At 52.3% G+C, this 17058-nt stretch overlaps 1 protein-coding gene across 1 annotated transcript in view; it reads right to left on the reverse strand.

Moving 5' to 3' along the window:
- Nucleotides 1–2850: 2850 nt before the first annotated feature.
- Nucleotides 2851–17058, reverse strand: part of Spocd1 (SPOC domain containing 1) — a 45003-nt gene continuing 30795 nt past the window's right edge. Inside the window, exons 4-16 of the mRNA XM_070008773.1 lie at nucleotides 13745–13786; nucleotides 13017–13187; nucleotides 12569–12626; nucleotides 12319–12406; nucleotides 11315–11474; nucleotides 11112–11228; nucleotides 9613–9738; nucleotides 6538–6640; nucleotides 6248–6383; nucleotides 5861–5996; nucleotides 5271–5360; nucleotides 4877–5063; nucleotides 2851–3625 (exon numbers count right to left, since the gene is read on the reverse strand). Coding sequence (XP_069864874.1) covers nucleotides 2991–3625; nucleotides 4877–5063; nucleotides 5271–5360; nucleotides 5861–5996; nucleotides 6248–6383; nucleotides 6538–6640; nucleotides 9613–9738; nucleotides 11112–11228; nucleotides 11315–11474; nucleotides 12319–12406; nucleotides 12569–12626; nucleotides 13017–13187; nucleotides 13745–13786 — 2049 coding nt within the window. The 3' untranslated portion in view covers nucleotides 2851–2990. The remainder of the gene's footprint in view (nucleotides 3626–4876; nucleotides 5064–5270; nucleotides 5361–5860; nucleotides 5997–6247; nucleotides 6384–6537; nucleotides 6641–9612; nucleotides 9739–11111; nucleotides 11229–11314; nucleotides 11475–12318; nucleotides 12407–12568; nucleotides 12627–13016; nucleotides 13188–13744; nucleotides 13787–17058) is intronic.

Consider the following 17058-nt stretch of genomic DNA (forward strand, 5'->3'; position numbering starts at 1 on the left):
GAGAGGAGTTGGCTCTAAAGGAGGGAGACAGAGAATCATCTTCGTGTGCTAGAGCAGCAATACGTGTGTAAAAGGAGTATCCCGTTTAACCCACACATACCCCGGTGAGGAAGGGACTAATAGCACTCTTTTCAGGAAAGGAAACTGAGCCACAGAGAGGAGAAATAACTCAAGACTACATAGCCAGGGAAGAGCAGAGTGGGGTTCCAACAAGACTTGGTGTTGTTTAGGGAAGTGGGCGTCTTTGGTCAGAGACACCTGGAGGGACCCAAGTTACTGGTTCATTGAAGGCACAGGGGACCAGGGGCTGGTACCCCCTGCCAGAGGTCTCCACCCACCCCAAATCTAGGAACACTGAACGCTAAACACTCACACAGGCACAACTCAGGTGCAAAGGGCAAACAGCCCAAACAAGCTCAGCCACGCCCCCTATGCAAATGAACGCAGATATATGCAAATGTGTGCATGCACCGGCTTAAACCATTGGGAGCAATGAGGTGACACAGAAGCAGTTGCTAAGGAAATCCAAAAACGACACCCCTTACGCCCCCGCACCAGCAGGCGCACAGACACGTGCGCGAAGACCCAGGGTTCCTCGCTCCCCCTCGCCCAGAGGATCTCGGAGTGGCTGGGGATGGGAACCGGAAGGACCCCCCAAACTGTGTCCAGCAACGGGCTGGGGGGTGGGAGAGGAGGGGGGGAGAGAGAGAGAGACAGAGACAGAGACAGGAGAGCAGCTCCGCGATCCCTGAGGGCCGCAAGCGCCCACCACCAGAGCCCTTTGGGTAGCCCGAGACTCCAACTCCGGCCTAGCAACGCTAGCCCCGCCCAGCGTTGCTTAGCAACGCCCCTCGAGCCTAGCAACCGCCGATCACGCCCCCTAGCAACGTCATGCCTAAGCGCGTTCCGGGCCCCTACCAAGACAGACACCGTCCTGGGGCTGGGAACTGAGGCCAGAAAGCGGCTGGGGATCGGGTGGCCCAGTCCCCGCCCCGAGGCAGGGCTCCAGCGTCTGGGGGTGGGGGGTCCTCTGTAAAGCCCTCTCCCTGCGAACGAGGTGTAGGAGCGCCGCGCTAGCACCCCCATTTACGAAGACCCGAACTGAAGCGGGGAAGGGGAGGCCCTCCCGGAGGACCGAGGCGGTGCGGCCCCGCGCGCCCACCCGGCTCCCCGGGCGGGCGGAAGCCGCCTCCCCCGCCCGGGCCGCGTTCGGAAACCACCCAAGTTGCGGGCTCGGAGGAGAGCTGCAGGTCTGCATAGTAATTTGCGTTATTTGCATAGAGCGCTGAGGCTGCGGCGTCCTCGCGGCCGAGCCGGACGAGGTCCCCAAGGAGCCCGGCGCCTTCCCAGACTTACTGTGCGGGCCCGCTCCCGGCACCCCCACCCCCGCGGCCCTCCCCGCGTTCAACCTCTCGGACTCAAGTTCTCTCACCCCGCCCCCAGCTCAGCCTCGGCCTTGCCAGCCCCGACCTCCATCCCCAGGCCGAGGGCCCCCTCTGCTGTCGGCCGCGGGTAGGGCAGCCCCTGAGCTTGTGGGGCAGCGAAAAGGGGCTCCTCCTGACCAACGCCCTCCTTCCCTGTGCAGGAAGGCCAGTATCCGAGGTCCACGAATGGGTAGACTTGGAGAAAGTAGGCAGGGGGTGTAACCGTGTAGGCTCTGGGATAAAAGCCGGGGTCCTGCAGAGATTCTCTTCCCTTTAGTCAGGCCCTGCTCCCCCATGTTAGGTTGGTTAGTAGAGCATAGAGTTCCCTAGATGGGAGTTCTTTTCTACATTGAAATATATATGGCTGCTGGGAGCAGCTCTTTCCAGGCTCAAAGCAAGGCAGCAATGTCCAACCCTAGCGCTAGCCTCAGCCACGGTGATGCCTCACCCCAGTCCCAGAACCCTGACTTTCCCTTGGAGCAGATGAGATACAGCAAGGGGTCAGCCTCAGCAGAGATTTGCAACATGGACATGCAATCACACATGCACATAGGTGCACACAACACACCCACATGCACACAGATGCAGTGAATATGCTGGCATCCATCCAAAGGAAAAAAAAATCATGGTCACTGGTTTCCAAAACACTGTAATTTGCTCCCTAGAGCTGTCTGTGTCCTCCAAAAGTGTCTGTCCCTTTCTCTCTCCCCTAGTCCAATCCTGCCTTTCCACCCACTGGTTATTCCTCTCACTCCAAAATCCTTGTCAACTGCTTGAGAAGCCACTATGGCAACAGCTGTATTCTGGGACACAATGGTTCAGGACCCCAGACCAACTGACAAGGTCTTGTATCTGTGCACAAAAATTCAAACACAAGATAGGCCCTGCTGTCTCACGCCTGTAATCCTAGCTACTTAGAAGGCTGAGATCTGAGGATTGCTGTTCAAAGCCAGCCAGGGCAGGAACATCAGTGGGAACTCTTATTTCCATTTAACCACCAGAAAACCAGACATGGTGCTGTGGCTCAAGTGGTAGAGTGCTAGCCTTGAGCTGAAGAGCTGAGAGGCAACGTCCAAGCCCAGATTTCAGGCCCCACAACTGACAAAAAAAGAAAAATCGAACACCTTGCTGGGCCCTGGTAGTTCATTTCTGTAACACTAGCTACTCAAGAGACTGAAATCTGAGGATCACAGTTCAAAGCCCCATGGAAGGATAGTCCTTATCTCCAACTAACCAGCCAAAAGGCTGTGGCTCAAGTGCTATAGCACCAGCTTTGAGTGAAAAGCTAAAGGACAGTGCTCAGGCCCTTAGTTCAGGACAGGGAGAAAATCCACACCTTAAATCACATCTGGCTAGGAATAGGCTCTCTCTTGCCCAGCTAGCAGATACAATTCTAACTTTGCCAAATTCTTTATTCAGCCAAAAATCAACAACAAACATAACACAAAATAGAAAACAAACAGGTGGGGAGCACTGACAAACATGGCCCCCCCACCTCCTTCTGGGGCTCAGCACAAGTAAGGGAATCAAACCCCTGTTCTGGTGGATAAGGAAAGCCTCACTTCTCTAGGGAAGGGAGCCAGCATCTGTAGGGCCCAAAGAGGGGCCAGAGTCGAGGCCAGGGGGCTGGTAGAGATAGCCAAGACTCCCTGAGACTGCAGCGGGCTGGACAGATGCTGTAGAGGGTGTGGGAAGGGCGGTGCAGTCTTCGGGCCACAGTGAGGCTTGGAGCTGGTTTCTCATCGTCACCAAGGCTTCGAGGTTCTGGAGCATGTCTTGGTGGAGACAGGAGGTGCTGTGCATGTGCTGGTCATGGCCAAAGCCACGGACAACTGGAACTGCTGAGTAGGGATGTTGAAGCTGGCAAGAGCCGCACTCTGGAGGCTGCTTCCCTTGCCCAAGACCCTGCCAGGTTTGTGGATCTACCCAGGGCCTCCCCCTGCCTCTGGGGAGCCTTTGCCAAGTGGGAGCCCAGCTTTCTTGGGCCTGGCTCTGCTTTGGGGTATCCTCTGGGGGAGGGAAGCCTTTTAGTGCACTCCATCTCTTGTCCTCTGGCTGGTAACATCTTGCCTCCACTTTGCTGTTGAAAGAGACCTTCTTGCGAACTTTGCCCAGCACCAGGCTGGACTTGGCTCTGTCTGGAAGCCCTTCCTTGGGGAGCAGCACCGCTAGCAAGAGGCTTGAGTGAGTGGCTTCCAGACCTGGGAAAAGGAGGAGGGAGAGACCCAAGGCCTGGAGGGAGGCGAGACAGAGTCCACTCTCCCTCCAAAAGCTGCACTCTGGCTGCAGCAAGTATGGAGGTTAGACCCTGGGAAAAGGAAGTGGGAAGGTGAGCTTGTCTAGGGAGATTGGGGGTAGAGGTGAGCAAGGTCCACCTGACTGGAGGTGGGGCATAGAGCTCAAGGCTCTGTGCATTTATTGATTACCTCAGTCTACCAGGATAGGCAGCCCAGAAAGACCAAAGACTTTTCAGTCCCCTCTTGAGTCCCCAGTCCTCCTCCCTAGGAGCTTTCCTGGATCCCCACCGGGAGTGAAGCCGACACAAAGGCCAAGGCCACATTTGACCAGCAGAGCTCCAGAGAAACACCCCATCCTCTGCCCTTCATGACATTTTTCATCCACACTGTCAAACATTGTCTGGATCCAACCCCATCCTGCTGTGTCTAGGTCAAATGTGGTAGGCTCCAAAGCTTTGAGTCAGGGGAGTGGAATTAGAAAGGCAATAAGGCTAGTGAATGGCCTTAAAGCCAGGGGATGAGCCTGGCTTTTCTACTGCTCTGCTACTATATGACCGGGCAAACCACTCACCTCCTTGCCTCAGTTTCCTCATCTGTAAAATGGGGAACCTAATAGTACCATTCAGAGAAGACTATTTAGACTCTAAGAGTTAATATAGGGGAGGCCTGAGAGTGGAGCTCAGTGGTAGAGCATGTGCTTAACATGTGTGAGACCCTGGGTTCAATCCCTACAACCTTAAAGAAAAACAAAACACAACTTCCAGTGGGCCTTGTAACCTTTGTTACTCAGGAGGCCGAGATGTGAGGACTGTGGTTTGAAGCCAGCCCAGGCAGGAAAGTCTGTGAGACTCTTATCTCCAATGAGCCACCAAAAAGGTAGAAGTGAAGCAGAACCCGAGCTCTGAAGCCCCAGTACTCAATACTATGGCATGCATGTGCACATGCGTGCACGTGTGCGTGCACACACACACAACACACACACACACACACACTTCAGCTAAATAAAGCTTTTCCAACAATGGCTGGCGCATGGTAAGCAACAGTATCAGTTTTCTTTGTTCCTTTTTTCAGTGCAGAACTGGGGGTTGGGTGGGGTAGGCACTCTGCCACTGATGCACCCCAGCTGAACTGGTCAGGGGCTCCCTTCTGAGACGCCATATCCAGGCTGGTCCCTGATGGGGGAGAGCAGGGCTAGGGTGGGCATCGGGCACTCACCTGGGCCTCCCAAAGAACGCAGTCTTGTGGGCAGGGGCTGAAAGGCGGGCAGGGGCAGCAGGACCACCCCCACATGCTCCACGGCTGCCAGGCCATGGTGCTGCTTGTTGTTGAGGTAGGAGTAGAGCGAGTGGCAGTTCTCCACATCACGAGTCCCCCGGGGACACAGTCTGACCACGCAGATGTCCTGCAGTCACAGGAGGAAAGCCCACTTACTGGCACCCTGGGAGCCCACTTCTGACAGTAGGAACCAGAGGGGCTGGCGTAGGGTCCCGTGGGAGTCTGCAGTCACATCAGGAATGAGACCTGGACTTCCCAAACCAGGTGGCGAGGGAGGGCTCCTAGGGGTGGAGGGGTAAGGTCTGAGGAGAGGGGAAGGAGGGTGGATGGTTACCTTGGCCCTGGCTGGGCAGATACTAGCCAGAAGGTCCCAGACAATGTTGGGAGGGAGGCGGCCTGCTGAGTGGATCACCTCTGGCAGAGCCTGGGAGCAGGAAGGATGGCCAGTCAGCCCCCCTCCCCCCACCCCTGCTTCCCACCTCAGACAAACTCATTCCTAGCCAAGACAAGGGAGCTGGGCAGACCATGGGTAGGGACAGTGTCCAGTGGCTGCCCAGATGACTCTGATTGCCCCCAGAGGCCTATAACTGGTCCTGGCCAGTCTACAGCTTCTCAGGAAACCCCACTACCCTTCCATCCTTATCCACCACTTCAGCTGATCATTCAGTCACTCAACAATCATCCCTAAAACCTTTCTCTGGGCCAGAGAGGCACGTAACACTTCTCCTTCATTAGGCCTAGAGGTATTAGGAATGTGTGCTCTCTGTAGGCATAAGGCTGGTGGCTAATCTAGTCCCATGCCTAGCAGAGGCCAGACACAGAGAGGGTACCAATGACCTGTTTTAGCATGAGGAACAGAATGGCCGAATGAATGAGTGACAAGGCAGCATGTGAGGGGGTCCCTGGGCAACAGGGCAGGTGCACCTGGACAAGCTGACAGCTGTGTCCTGAGACCAGCTGGGCCTTGACCCGGAACCGCTTGATGGAGTACATGTCAAGAGCACCCTCCCAAGGGGGTGGGCTGGGTGGGGCCTTTGGGGGCCCATCAGGCATCTGAAGCCTAGAAAGATAGAGTTGATATTAGGCAGAACCCATCAGCAGGACAGTCCCAGCATTGGTCCAAGTATGGTCTGTGCAGGAAGGAAGCAGTGAGCTGGAATGACCAGATCCATGGCATAGATGGGAAAACAGAGGCTCACCAGGGCAGGAAGACTCAACCAAAGCCTTTCAGGAAAAAAAGAGATGCTGTGTGTCCTGCCAACCCCGCTGGTGCCCCGCTCCCCATACACATCCCAGTGCCTAGTGCCACACCTGTTTTGAGGCTCCGTGGTGAGCACCTCCCTGGCTTTGGGCACCTCTGGAGAGCACGTAGGATCTGAGGTTGGGGATCTCTTGAAGCCAGGATCCTCCCTGCTCATGGTGGTATTGGGCAAGGAGGATTCCCCATCTGCAGATAGCAGGGGCACAACAGAATAAGCAGTCAGGGCTGGCGGCAGCCCAAAGCCCCACCAGCTAGGCTCACCCCACCCTGCCACCCACCCCTGCGGGGCCTCACTTGTGCATCCACCACCCTGTGGCCCTCCTGCACCCCCTCTACCCACCTGGGCATGTGTGGCAGTTGGGGTCCATGGAGGGCTGCCCAGACGTGTCCTCCAACAGGGCGGGCAGTTCCTGGGGACCAGCCTCTCTCAACACCGGGGCTTCCTGGAAGGCGGAGTTGCAGAGAAGGGCAGATAGGAGGGTGGCTGGGAAAGTCAGGGGCCCTCTGTGGGTAGAGAGCCTCACGGATGTGGTTTATTTTCTTTTTCTAAATAATATTCTTTTATTATGAAATGGTGTGAACTTATGTAGAAAATCTGGATACCAAAAAAATAGCAATTGGAAGTGGCGCTGTGGCTCAAGTGGTAGAGCACTTGCCTTGAGCTGAAGAGCTGAGGGACAGCGCCCAGAGTTCAAGCCCCAGGACCAACCAAAAAATTAAAAAATAGCAATTATATATATTTTGGGGGGGGGGCAGTCCTGGGGCTTCAACTCAGGACCTCGGGCACTGTCTCTGAGCTCTTTTTGCTCAAGGCTAGCACTCTACCACCTTGAGCCACAACTCCACTTCTGGTGGTTAATTGGAGTTAAGAGTCTCACAGACTTTCCTGCCCAGGCTAGCTTTGAATCACAATTCTCAGATCTCAGCTTCCTGAGTAGCTAGGATTACAAACATAAGCCACCAGCATGCATGAAGCTTTTTTTTTGTTGTTGTTGTTGTTGTTGTTGTTAAAGAAACAAAACCCTTGTTCCAGGGGGGTTAGGAATGTAGCTTAATAGTAGAGTGCTTGCCTAGCATGCACAAAGCCCTGGGTTCAACTCTTCCGTACCACATACACAGAAAAAGTCAGAAATGGCACTGTGGCTGTAGTGATAGAGTGCTACCCTTGAGCAAAAAAGCAGCTCAGAGACAGTGTCCAGGCCTGAGTTCAAGCCTCAGGACTGGAAAAACAAAAAACAAACAAAAGCCTTGTCCTACCACAGACAACCATGAGTATTTGGGGTCTTCCTTCATCTCACTGTAACAGCTGGGATCAGATAGTCAAACTATGTGTCCTCATTTTGTCCATTAATTAGAGCAGAGGAGTTTGCCCTGTTATCTGGTCCCCCCAGACACTTCAGTGAGGGGACAGGCTGTAGTGCACATGTTACCTCTATGGTTAGATGTCTGTGTCATTTTTAGGTTTTCACTCTTAGGAACAGCTCCCAGGACATTTTTGTCTTAGGTCTAGGTCTCAAAAGACAGATGCAGGGACAATGGACATTGTAAAACTCCAGATGTTCACTAACATGCTGCGTTTCTATAATCATAGTATGAACTTTTTGTTGTTGTTGTTGTTGTTATCATTAAGTTGTACAAAGGAGCTACAATTCCATACGTCATATTATTAGCATGAATGCTTCTTGGTCAATGTTACCTCTTCTTTTGTTCTCCATTTTGTCCCTTCTATCCCCTACCTTCAAGTTACATAGTTCATTTTTCATAGAATGTACATTGCATATAATGACATTTGCTTACCCAGGAAGAACATAGTGTGTGTGTGTGTGTGTGTGTGTGTGTGTGTGTGTGTGTGTGTGTGCGTGCTCACACACAGGTGTACTGAGGCGTGAACACAAGGCCTTGCTCTCTTGCCTGGCTCTTTTGCTCAAGGCTGGCACTTTACTACTTTAGCCACACCTCCACTTCCAGTTTCTTATTGTTTAGTGAGAAAGAAGAGTCTCATAGACTTTTCTGCCTGGGATGGCTTTGAATTGTGATCCTCAGATCTCAGGCTCCCAAATAGCTATAATTTCAGCTGTGAGTCATCAGTACCCAGCAAAAACTGTGGTTACGTTTCTTTCTCTTTTTTGGTACTAACAGGGTTTGAACTCAGGATGTGGCGCTTTCTAGACAGGCACTCTACCACTGAGCCCCACCTTCAACGCTGGAAGAAGAGCTTTAAGCACACAAAAGCATGTTGCTAGAGGAAAGTTTAAGAAGCTCTTGAAAGACTTCCATCCCAGGAGCAGGGCGCAGGCCTTGCAGTGAGCTAGCCTGGGCTCAAGCCTCAGCTCCAGCAACACACTGACCTCTTGTGCTGATAGCTTCAAGTTCACCCACCCTTTCAGTCAGTATTGGGTTTGAATGAGGCACTGTTGTCAGAGGGACCCCTAGATGTTCCACAGAGTCAAGATTATCACATGCCATTCCCCTCCCCTCTTCTCTCCTGGCACAGTCCCTGCCCTTCTGCGCATGGCTTGGCTTGGGGAGCAGGCACCCGCCCCTCCCCCCCCCGCCCCCCAGGATTTCTCTGCACAGGCAGTCTCTCCTTTTGGCGGTGGGAGGCATGGAGAACAGAGTTTTGCTTCCAAGGTCACTGCAGTTTCTCCTGTGCCTGGCTCCTGTAGGTGCTCAATAAATCTTCACTGCATGAAGGAATGTGGGCCAGGAAACCTGCCCTGCACCCTATGTCTTGAACACACAGCTGAACTAAACCCATGGGGTACCCAGGCAAACCAGAGCAGCCTCTACCAGAGCAGCCTCTGGGCATGACCAAGGTGAACCACGGGGAAGTCCCAGTTGTTGGCGGGAGGCCAAGATGCCTGGTTGGTTCAGATGCCAGGTGGTGGCTGAGCCACCACAACCAGGCAGGCTCTCCGCAAGAGGGAGGAGCCCTGGGGAGAGGAAGGCACAGGATGTGCCTGAAGGCCCAGCCCCTCCCAGGGACAAGAGAAAGCCCAGAACCTGGACATTCTCCAGAGCAGGATGAGTTCCAGAATGGCCTCTGGCCTCAATGGGTCTCTACACAAACTCACTGAGACAGCAGGTCTCCCTTGGCTGCATCCAGAAAAAAACCACAGCCACAGGCCTGGTCAGAATGGCCAGGACCATAATGACTGGCCTCAGGGACACTCTTGTGGGTGCCTTCGAGTTCAGCCAGGGCATGGGGGAGCAAGACTAGCACCAAGATGGCACGGACCAGACCCATGGGGGTAGTTCCTCCTTATCCCTGCCCACCGTGATCTTGTGTGGTAAGGGTTACAGTCTCTTTTCTATCATGAGCAAGAGGACAATGGAGCTGCTAGGTGACTCTCCTAAGGAGCCAGAGGATCCTGGGGTGCAGGTTTGGCCCAGTGCCAGCTCAGGCCCCACTCACCACTAGGTCCTCCAAGGTTATCATCTGGTCCAGGTCCCTCGGGATCTCCACTTCTCCCTTATGGGTCAATTTGGAGGCTGGAAGTCTGTATGGCTCCTTCTGTTGCTGCTCAATGATCCCCAAGCTCTGAAAAGGTGGAGCTCAGGCTTCAAACTCTTCCTGCCTCTACCTCCTAGAAGTAGCTGGGATTTTAGGCATGTGCCATCTTTCCTTTTCTAACAATCCTATAGCACAGGGATCTAATCCTCTATAGTAGGTTAGTTTCTCACCATGAAACCTGTGCAGTCAGAAGGTCCCACACATCGCTAAAACACTGCTGTTAAAACTCTATATTGAAATTAACTTTTTTTCTTGTCCTGGACTTGAACTCTGGGCCTGGGGGCGGGCGCTGTCCCTGGGTTTCTTTTGCTCAAGGCTAGTGCTCTACCACTTGAGCCACAATGCCACCTCTGGCTTTTTCTGTGATTAATTAGAGATTAGAGTCTCATGGACTTTCCTGCCTGGGTGATACAGTTAGAATTACAGGCATAAACCACCAGCATCCCACCTTTTTGGTTGTTGTTGCTGGTTTTTGTTTTTGTTTGTCATACCAAGGTCTGAATTCAGGGCCTTATGTTCTTGCTCAGCTTGCTTGTTTGGCTGATACTCTACCACTTGAGTCATACCTCCAGCACAACTTTTTGCTGGTTAGTTTACATAGTCAAGTGAACTTTCTATGCCTGGACTGGCTTGACACAATCCTTCAGATCTCAGCATCTTGAGAAGCCAGGATTATAGGTGTGAGCCACTGGTACAAGGCACAAAATTCCTAACAGTTGTTGAGCAAAGGGCCCTCTATTTCCGTGTTTCGTTGTATTCTGCCTGACACATTATGTAGTCAGTGCTGCCCTCCTGCCTACCCCCCCCCAGTCCTGTCCTCATTCCCTTCCTCTAATGCCAGGACAAAGGCTCAGCCGGGAGCAGATGGATTCATTTAATGGACTCTGCTTATCAGATCTGACCAGCTTGTCTTCTACAACAGTGAGTTAGCACCCCACATCATCACAGCAGTCTTAGCCCCTAGATTAGGGTCTTTCTCTCACTGGGCCACCAGCAAGGGCTGGGCAAGCCTTCCCCAGGCCTCGCCTTCCCTGCTCCTGTGGATATAGGTACCCAGAGGCCACCCCAGCATTGCCTAGGCTTTTGGGGGCTGGGGTGGGAAGAGGGGCGCTGGAGGGCGTGGCTTCCCTACAGGGGGACAAAGGGTGGAGATGAGCACCTGGGTCTCCCTCCCTCCCCTCACCCAGCCCAGCTCCCCAGGAGACTCCACATCACGTCTGTCCCCGGAACCTTTCGCTTCTTCCTTTTCCCTTTTTCTGACTCTCTCCTTCCTGACCATCCTCCCTCTCTCCCCACCCCCACCCCCCGCCTCACATCTCCCTCTTCTTCCATCCTTGGGCTGCCCTCCTCCCTCTCCCATATTCGCCACCTTCCCTGAAGCTGCTCCGTCCCTGGCTCACCCTTTTCTCCTCCTGGTCCCGCCAGCGGGACAGCTCGTGGGGCGCCAGCTGGGTGGAGTTCATCCGTACCAGGGCATGGGGGGTGATGTCGCCACAAACCACTTTGAGAAACAGCTCCTGCAGGGGGTGAGGGATGGGCTAGCCCCCACCCCCCACCCTACCACTGCCAACACCCCAGAGGGAGAGGCCGTTCCCCCACTCACTGGGTTCCTGGGGTCGCGCAGGTTGAAGAGCAGACTGCGGTACTTGTTCTTGTAGCTGCAGCTGGTGTCTTGCGTCAAGTAGAAGAGGGCGGCCTCGATGCCAGTGGCAATGTCCTCCACCTTCTCCCCCCCCAGCAGTAGGTTGGGGTGCTCCTGAAGGCTGGGGGACAAGGGAAGCACCGTGGGCCCTGAACCCAGGATACGTGTCCTGCACTAAGCCTGAGGGAGGTGTGCGTGTGGGTGGTAGTGGGATTGGGACCGGCTCCTTCCAGTTCCAGACATTTATTCCTCCACCCAGCCTAATGAGGGAGAGGGGACCACTCTACCCCTGCAGATGAGGCTGCTGGGGCTGAGACTGGGGCCTGGCCCAAGGCCACATGGTCAGTGGCAAAGCAAGATTCGAATCCAGATCCCCCAGGCTCTGTCCCTAGCCAGTGGACCCGGGGACTGTGGAGGACAACCGACCTGGGTGGGGCGGACAAGACTGACTTTGAAGCTGCCACTCCTTGATGTCTTGTGGGACTTTGCAAAGTTCTGCTGGCCTGGATTTTTTTTTTTTTTTTGTCGGTCATGGGGCTTGAACTCTGGGTTTGGGCGCTGTCCCTCAGCTCTTCAGCTCAAGGCGAGCGCTCTACCACTTGAGCTACAGCACCACTTCCGGTTTTGTAGTGGTTTATTGGAGATAGGAGTCTCACGGTCTTTCCTGCCCGGGCTGGCTTTGAACCACGATTCTCAAATCTCAGCCTCCTGAGTAGCTAGGATTACAGGCATGAGCCACCGGCGCCCGGCTGCTGGCCTGGATTTGATCAGCTCTGGGAACAGATCTCAGCTCCCAGCACTGACTCTCACTAAGACTAAAAGCATGTGTTGTGGTGAAAGCCACAGGGGCTGGGCAGACTGAGAGCCAAAGGTGTGACCTTAAAGTCAGATCTTGGTTGGCCTCTGGGTTGTGGTGAGCTGTGGAGCCACCTGATGGCATGCTGGGGGAGGGGAGGGGGGCTTACCGACTCCACAGCACCTCCTGCATGGTCCGGACTACGGTGTCCCGCACCCTGATGTCCAGATGTGCCATCTCTCTGGGCTGAAGCCACACTGTGGAGAGAGGCATGGGCTCTAGGCAGCGGCAGGAGCTAGAGCAGGTAGAGGAAGCTCCCCCTCAAGGACTCAGACCTCTCCATCTGCTTGGGAAAAGGTCCTAGCAGATGCTGAGTGAGAATCCTCCCCAGACCCAGCAGCCCTTCTGTGACCCTTCACCTGAGTCCTCTTCCCTGTCTTGAAAAGTCTGCTTGTCTGAAGCCTCCATGGGGCCATGCTGGAGAGAGAGGGGAGGGAGAGGAGCACTGTAGGGAGAGTCTCTCCCACCCCAGCCCAGGGATGACTGTCTCCCCAAGCCTTGAGACCTCATTCCTAGCCATGTGACGGGGCACCCCACTGACAGCTGGCCACTCAGCCTTGGAGGAGGGGGTCCTCAAGGAGAAAGGACAGCTTTCCAGAGTAGGGGAGGAACTGAAGAAGTCCCCTGCTCTCCCGTGGCTGAGGCACAGACTACGCCGTCTGCCAGGACCGAGCCTCAAGCTCTTCCTAAGCTTGAGTTAGCTCTCAGAGCCCAGGCGGGGTGGGGGTACTAACCCTGCCACTGAGCCAAATCCATCTAAATCAGCTGGGTTAACTGACATCGTAAGTGAAGAAGTCTCTTCTGTACCTGGCACATGGCAGGGCTCTGAGTTGTGGCCTTTCTAATCCTGGGCCTCTGGGTGGGCAAGGCTGAGCTGACCTCCATGAAGTCCTCCAGAGCCTCCAGCTTCAGCAGCTCACCCTCTGCCTGCACATGGCCGATGGCCCCCAGGAGCTGAATGGTGTCTCCACAGCTGAGCTGCAAGGAGACCAACCCTTGAGGACGGAGCAATGGGCTGCTCCCCTGCCCCCAGAGTGTCCAGTTCAGCCACAGTTGCCTACTGGCCTGTGGTAATTGAGAATGTGCCCCCACAATTGAGAATGGGTCCCCACTGTATTCCAGTGTCTGCCGAAGGCCTGGCTCATAAGTAGTGATTAGTGAGTGTCTGCGGACTGTAGCTTTCCAGAACTGGTAGATGGCGAGGAGCTGATGCAACAAGATTCTTCCTCCCCCTCTCTCCTCCTATAGCTTCCTCTGGGCTCTGTGTCACCTGAAGTGTGTTGTGATTCTTTCCATTTATTGTAAACCATGGGAATTGAAAGTTAAGTGTGTCTAAAAACAAATCCTTGCATGAATGGTCAGATGGCAAGGTGTAGGGGGAAAGCAGGAGTCTCAGCTGCAGCATCCTAGGGGAGAGGAGTGCCAGGCTGCCCAGAAGAAGCCAGGGACTGGGACTACCTCTGCCACGGGCCCGCCCGTCCCACCACCCAACGGAAGGCAGGAAGGACAGCAGCAATAAAAACGTGAACACTTACATAACACACATGCTTCACCCCCGGAGGCCTGTCTACTTCCTCCTTGAAAAGAGAGGGGACAGAGATTAGAAGGAAGGGCACCCAGCATTCTCCCTGCCCGGGAGGCCACAGGAAGACACTCTTCTTGCAAGGTGTGGCACAGACCCTGAGCTGGCATTTCTAACAAAGTCAGTCACAATCCAATGTCTATGGAAGGGAGAATGGCTATTCAGGGGTGATATATCACACTATAAATTCTTTTTTTTTTTCAGTTTGGCAATTCTTTTTTTTTATTATGAAAATACTGTACAGAGGGGTTATAATTACATGGGCAAGATAATGAGTACATTTCTTATCAAGCATTGTAGCCTCCTCCTTTGTTTCCCCTTCCCATCCCTTCCCATCCTCCTCCCACCACCCACCCCCTCACCAAAGTTGTAAAGTTCATTTTCGACATAACAACTTGTACATCTCATTGTTGCAATGGGTCCACCTGTATCCCTATTTAAACGATTTGTTTTTTCCCTTCCCCTCCACAAATTATACCGACATCAAATACAGTGAAAGCAGGGCTTATACCGTGGCCATCAAAAGGGTGAAGGAGCTGGGTGGTGGTAGCTCACACCTGTAATCCTAGCTACTCCAGAGGCTGAGATCTGAGGATCACAGTTCAAAGCCAGCCTGGGTAGGAATGTTTGTGCAACTCTTATCTCCAATTAACTACCAAAAAGCCAGAAGTGGAGCTGTGGCTCAAGTGGTAGAACACCAGCTTTGAGTGAAAAAGCTATGCCCTGATTTCAAGTTCCAGTAAGAGCACAAAAGATTGACAGAGACACAGACACAGACACAGACAGACAGACATGGACAAGGAAAGAAAAGAGAAAGTTAAGCAAGAGCTCATCCTGAGCTCAAACTCAAGTAACACATACACACAAAAGGATGAGGGATAGCTGGGCACTGGTGGCTCACGCCTGTAATCCTAGCTACTCAGGAGGCTGAGATCTGAGGATCATGGTTCAAAGCCAGCCTGGGCAGAAAAGGTTGTGAGACTCTTATCTCCAATAAACCACCAGAAAACTGGAAGTGGTGCTGTGGTTCAAGTGGTAGAGTGATAGCCTTGAGCTGAAGAGCTGAGGAGCAGTGCTCAGGCCCAGAGTTCAAGCCCCATGACAGACACATTAAAAAAGGATGAGGGAGTCATAATTGGAAATGACCTCTCAATTGGGTGTCAGTGGCTCACACTTGTAATCCATCTACTCAGAAGCTGAGATATGAGGTCTGAAATTCAAAGCCAGCTCAGGCAGACAAATCTGAGAAATTCTTACCACCAAATAATCAGCAAAAAGCTGGGAATGGGGACATGGCTCAAATGGTAGAGCACCAGCCTTGAGGGTAAAAGTGAAAGGAAAGAGCAAGGCCATGAGTTCAAGCCAAATTACTGGCATTTACACACACACACACACACACACACACACACACACACACACAGAGTAAGGGAGTTAAAATTAAAATGTTCAGGGGTATCTAAAGTAGTTGGAGGAAGCACAGCATTACACAAGCTGATGCAAGTCTCAGGACACTGTTACTATCCTCCCATTTTACAGACAAGCAAACTGAGACCCTGCAAAGCTGGCAGGAGAGAAACTAGCACTGTCTGAATCCATGGCCCCAGCATTTAGCTACCACGCTGTGAGTTTGTTTGTTTGTTTGTTTTTTTGGGGGGGGGTCCCGTCGTAGGGCCTGAACTCTGGGCCTGGGCTCTGTCCCTCAGCTCTTCAGCTCAAGGCTAGCGCTCTACCACTAGAGCCACAGCGCCACTTCGGCTTTTTTCTTTTTGCTCATGTGGTGCTGAGGAATCAAACCCAGGGCCTCATGCATGCAAGGCAAGCGCTCTACCACTGAGTCACCTTCCCAGCCCCCACGCTGTGAGTTTCGGAAATACGGGAGGATCCATGGAAAGATGTCCTGGTGCTTTATTAGGACAAAAAGAGGGGAAAAAATAGGTTACAGAACAATGCTTGTTGCATAAGACCATTTATGCAAACATATATTTATAGATGTAAAATCAATGTTATCTCTGGGGAATGAAATTCCAGGGAGACGTTCACTTTCGACACATATATACACTTGGGGGTTTCAGTGATTCAAAATGAGCATGTATTTCTTTTATAATCAGAAACATATTTTTTATTAAAAACTGAGTGCAGAACAATATATGTAGCATGCTGTTTGTGTTACAGAGAGAATGAATTTTTAAATTTGTGTTTGCTTGAATACACGTGAAATATCTCCACGAGCATCTATGGAATCAAATAAATAGGGTGTTGCGTGCAGGGACTGTGTGCTGGAGAGACATTTTCACTTCTGTTTTATGTTTTTAAACCATGGACATGAATCTGCCTTTAGAAAAAGTGATTGAGAAAGAAAAGAAAATAATCGGAGGCATCTGGGGAGGGGCATGGGAGAGATGTGAAGACCAGCCCTTCAGTGTGGAAGGCTTTTGGATGGCCTCAGGGGTCCTTACCCCAGCTCCCTGGTGACCAAAATAACAGGCAAGGGACTCAGAGAAGCCGGGCATCAGTGGCTCTGCCTGTAGTCCGAAGTACTCAGGAGACTGAGATCTGAGGATCATGGTTTGAAGCCAGCCTGAGCAGAAAAGTCCTTGAGACTCTTATCTCCCATTAATCACTAGAAACCCAAAAGTGGAGCTGTGGTTCAAAGTGGTAAAGCGCTAGCCTTGAACAAAAGAACCCAGGAACAGCGCCAAAACCCCAATTTCAAGCCTCTTGACCGACAAAAAACAAAAACAAAAAAACAACAGAGGAGCAAAGATTTAGATACTGGATGTTTCAGACCAGAATATAAAATATGTACGCATACTATGTTTAAAGAAATAAAAGGAGAGTTGAGCATATGGTTATGAAATGCTAAAGGTTATAGAATAAACACAGACTGGATATGGAAGCAAATGCAATGTCTGGATTTTTTTTAATCCAGCAAAAATCAAATTAAAAACTCAATGTATAGTCTTAACAGCATATTAGACACAGCTGAAAGCAATTAGTGAACTAAAAAGCTTAAAGAACTTATCTAGAATGTTCTCAGCAGAGAGACTGACACACAGTCAACACAAATGATAGAGTGAAAAAGACTAATTAATCTAATGAACATTTGGCTGGGAGGGGGGAGTGAAAATAGGGCAGGGGCAGAGGTACAACTTGAAAGTAAGGGCAAAGAATTTTCCAGAATGGATAAAAGATCACAATTCATAGATTCAGAAAGCCTGATGAATTTCAAACAGGATTTTAAAAAAGCAGCAGGAAATCCACACCTAG

Source organism: Dipodomys merriami, unplaced genomic scaffold (genome assembly GCF_024711535.1).
Source record: "Dipodomys merriami isolate MVZ:Mamm:240054 unplaced genomic scaffold, mDipMer1.0.p SCAF_71, whole genome shotgun sequence".
In the NCBI taxonomy this organism is placed as follows: domain Eukaryota; kingdom Metazoa; phylum Chordata; class Mammalia; order Rodentia; family Heteromyidae; genus Dipodomys; species Dipodomys merriami.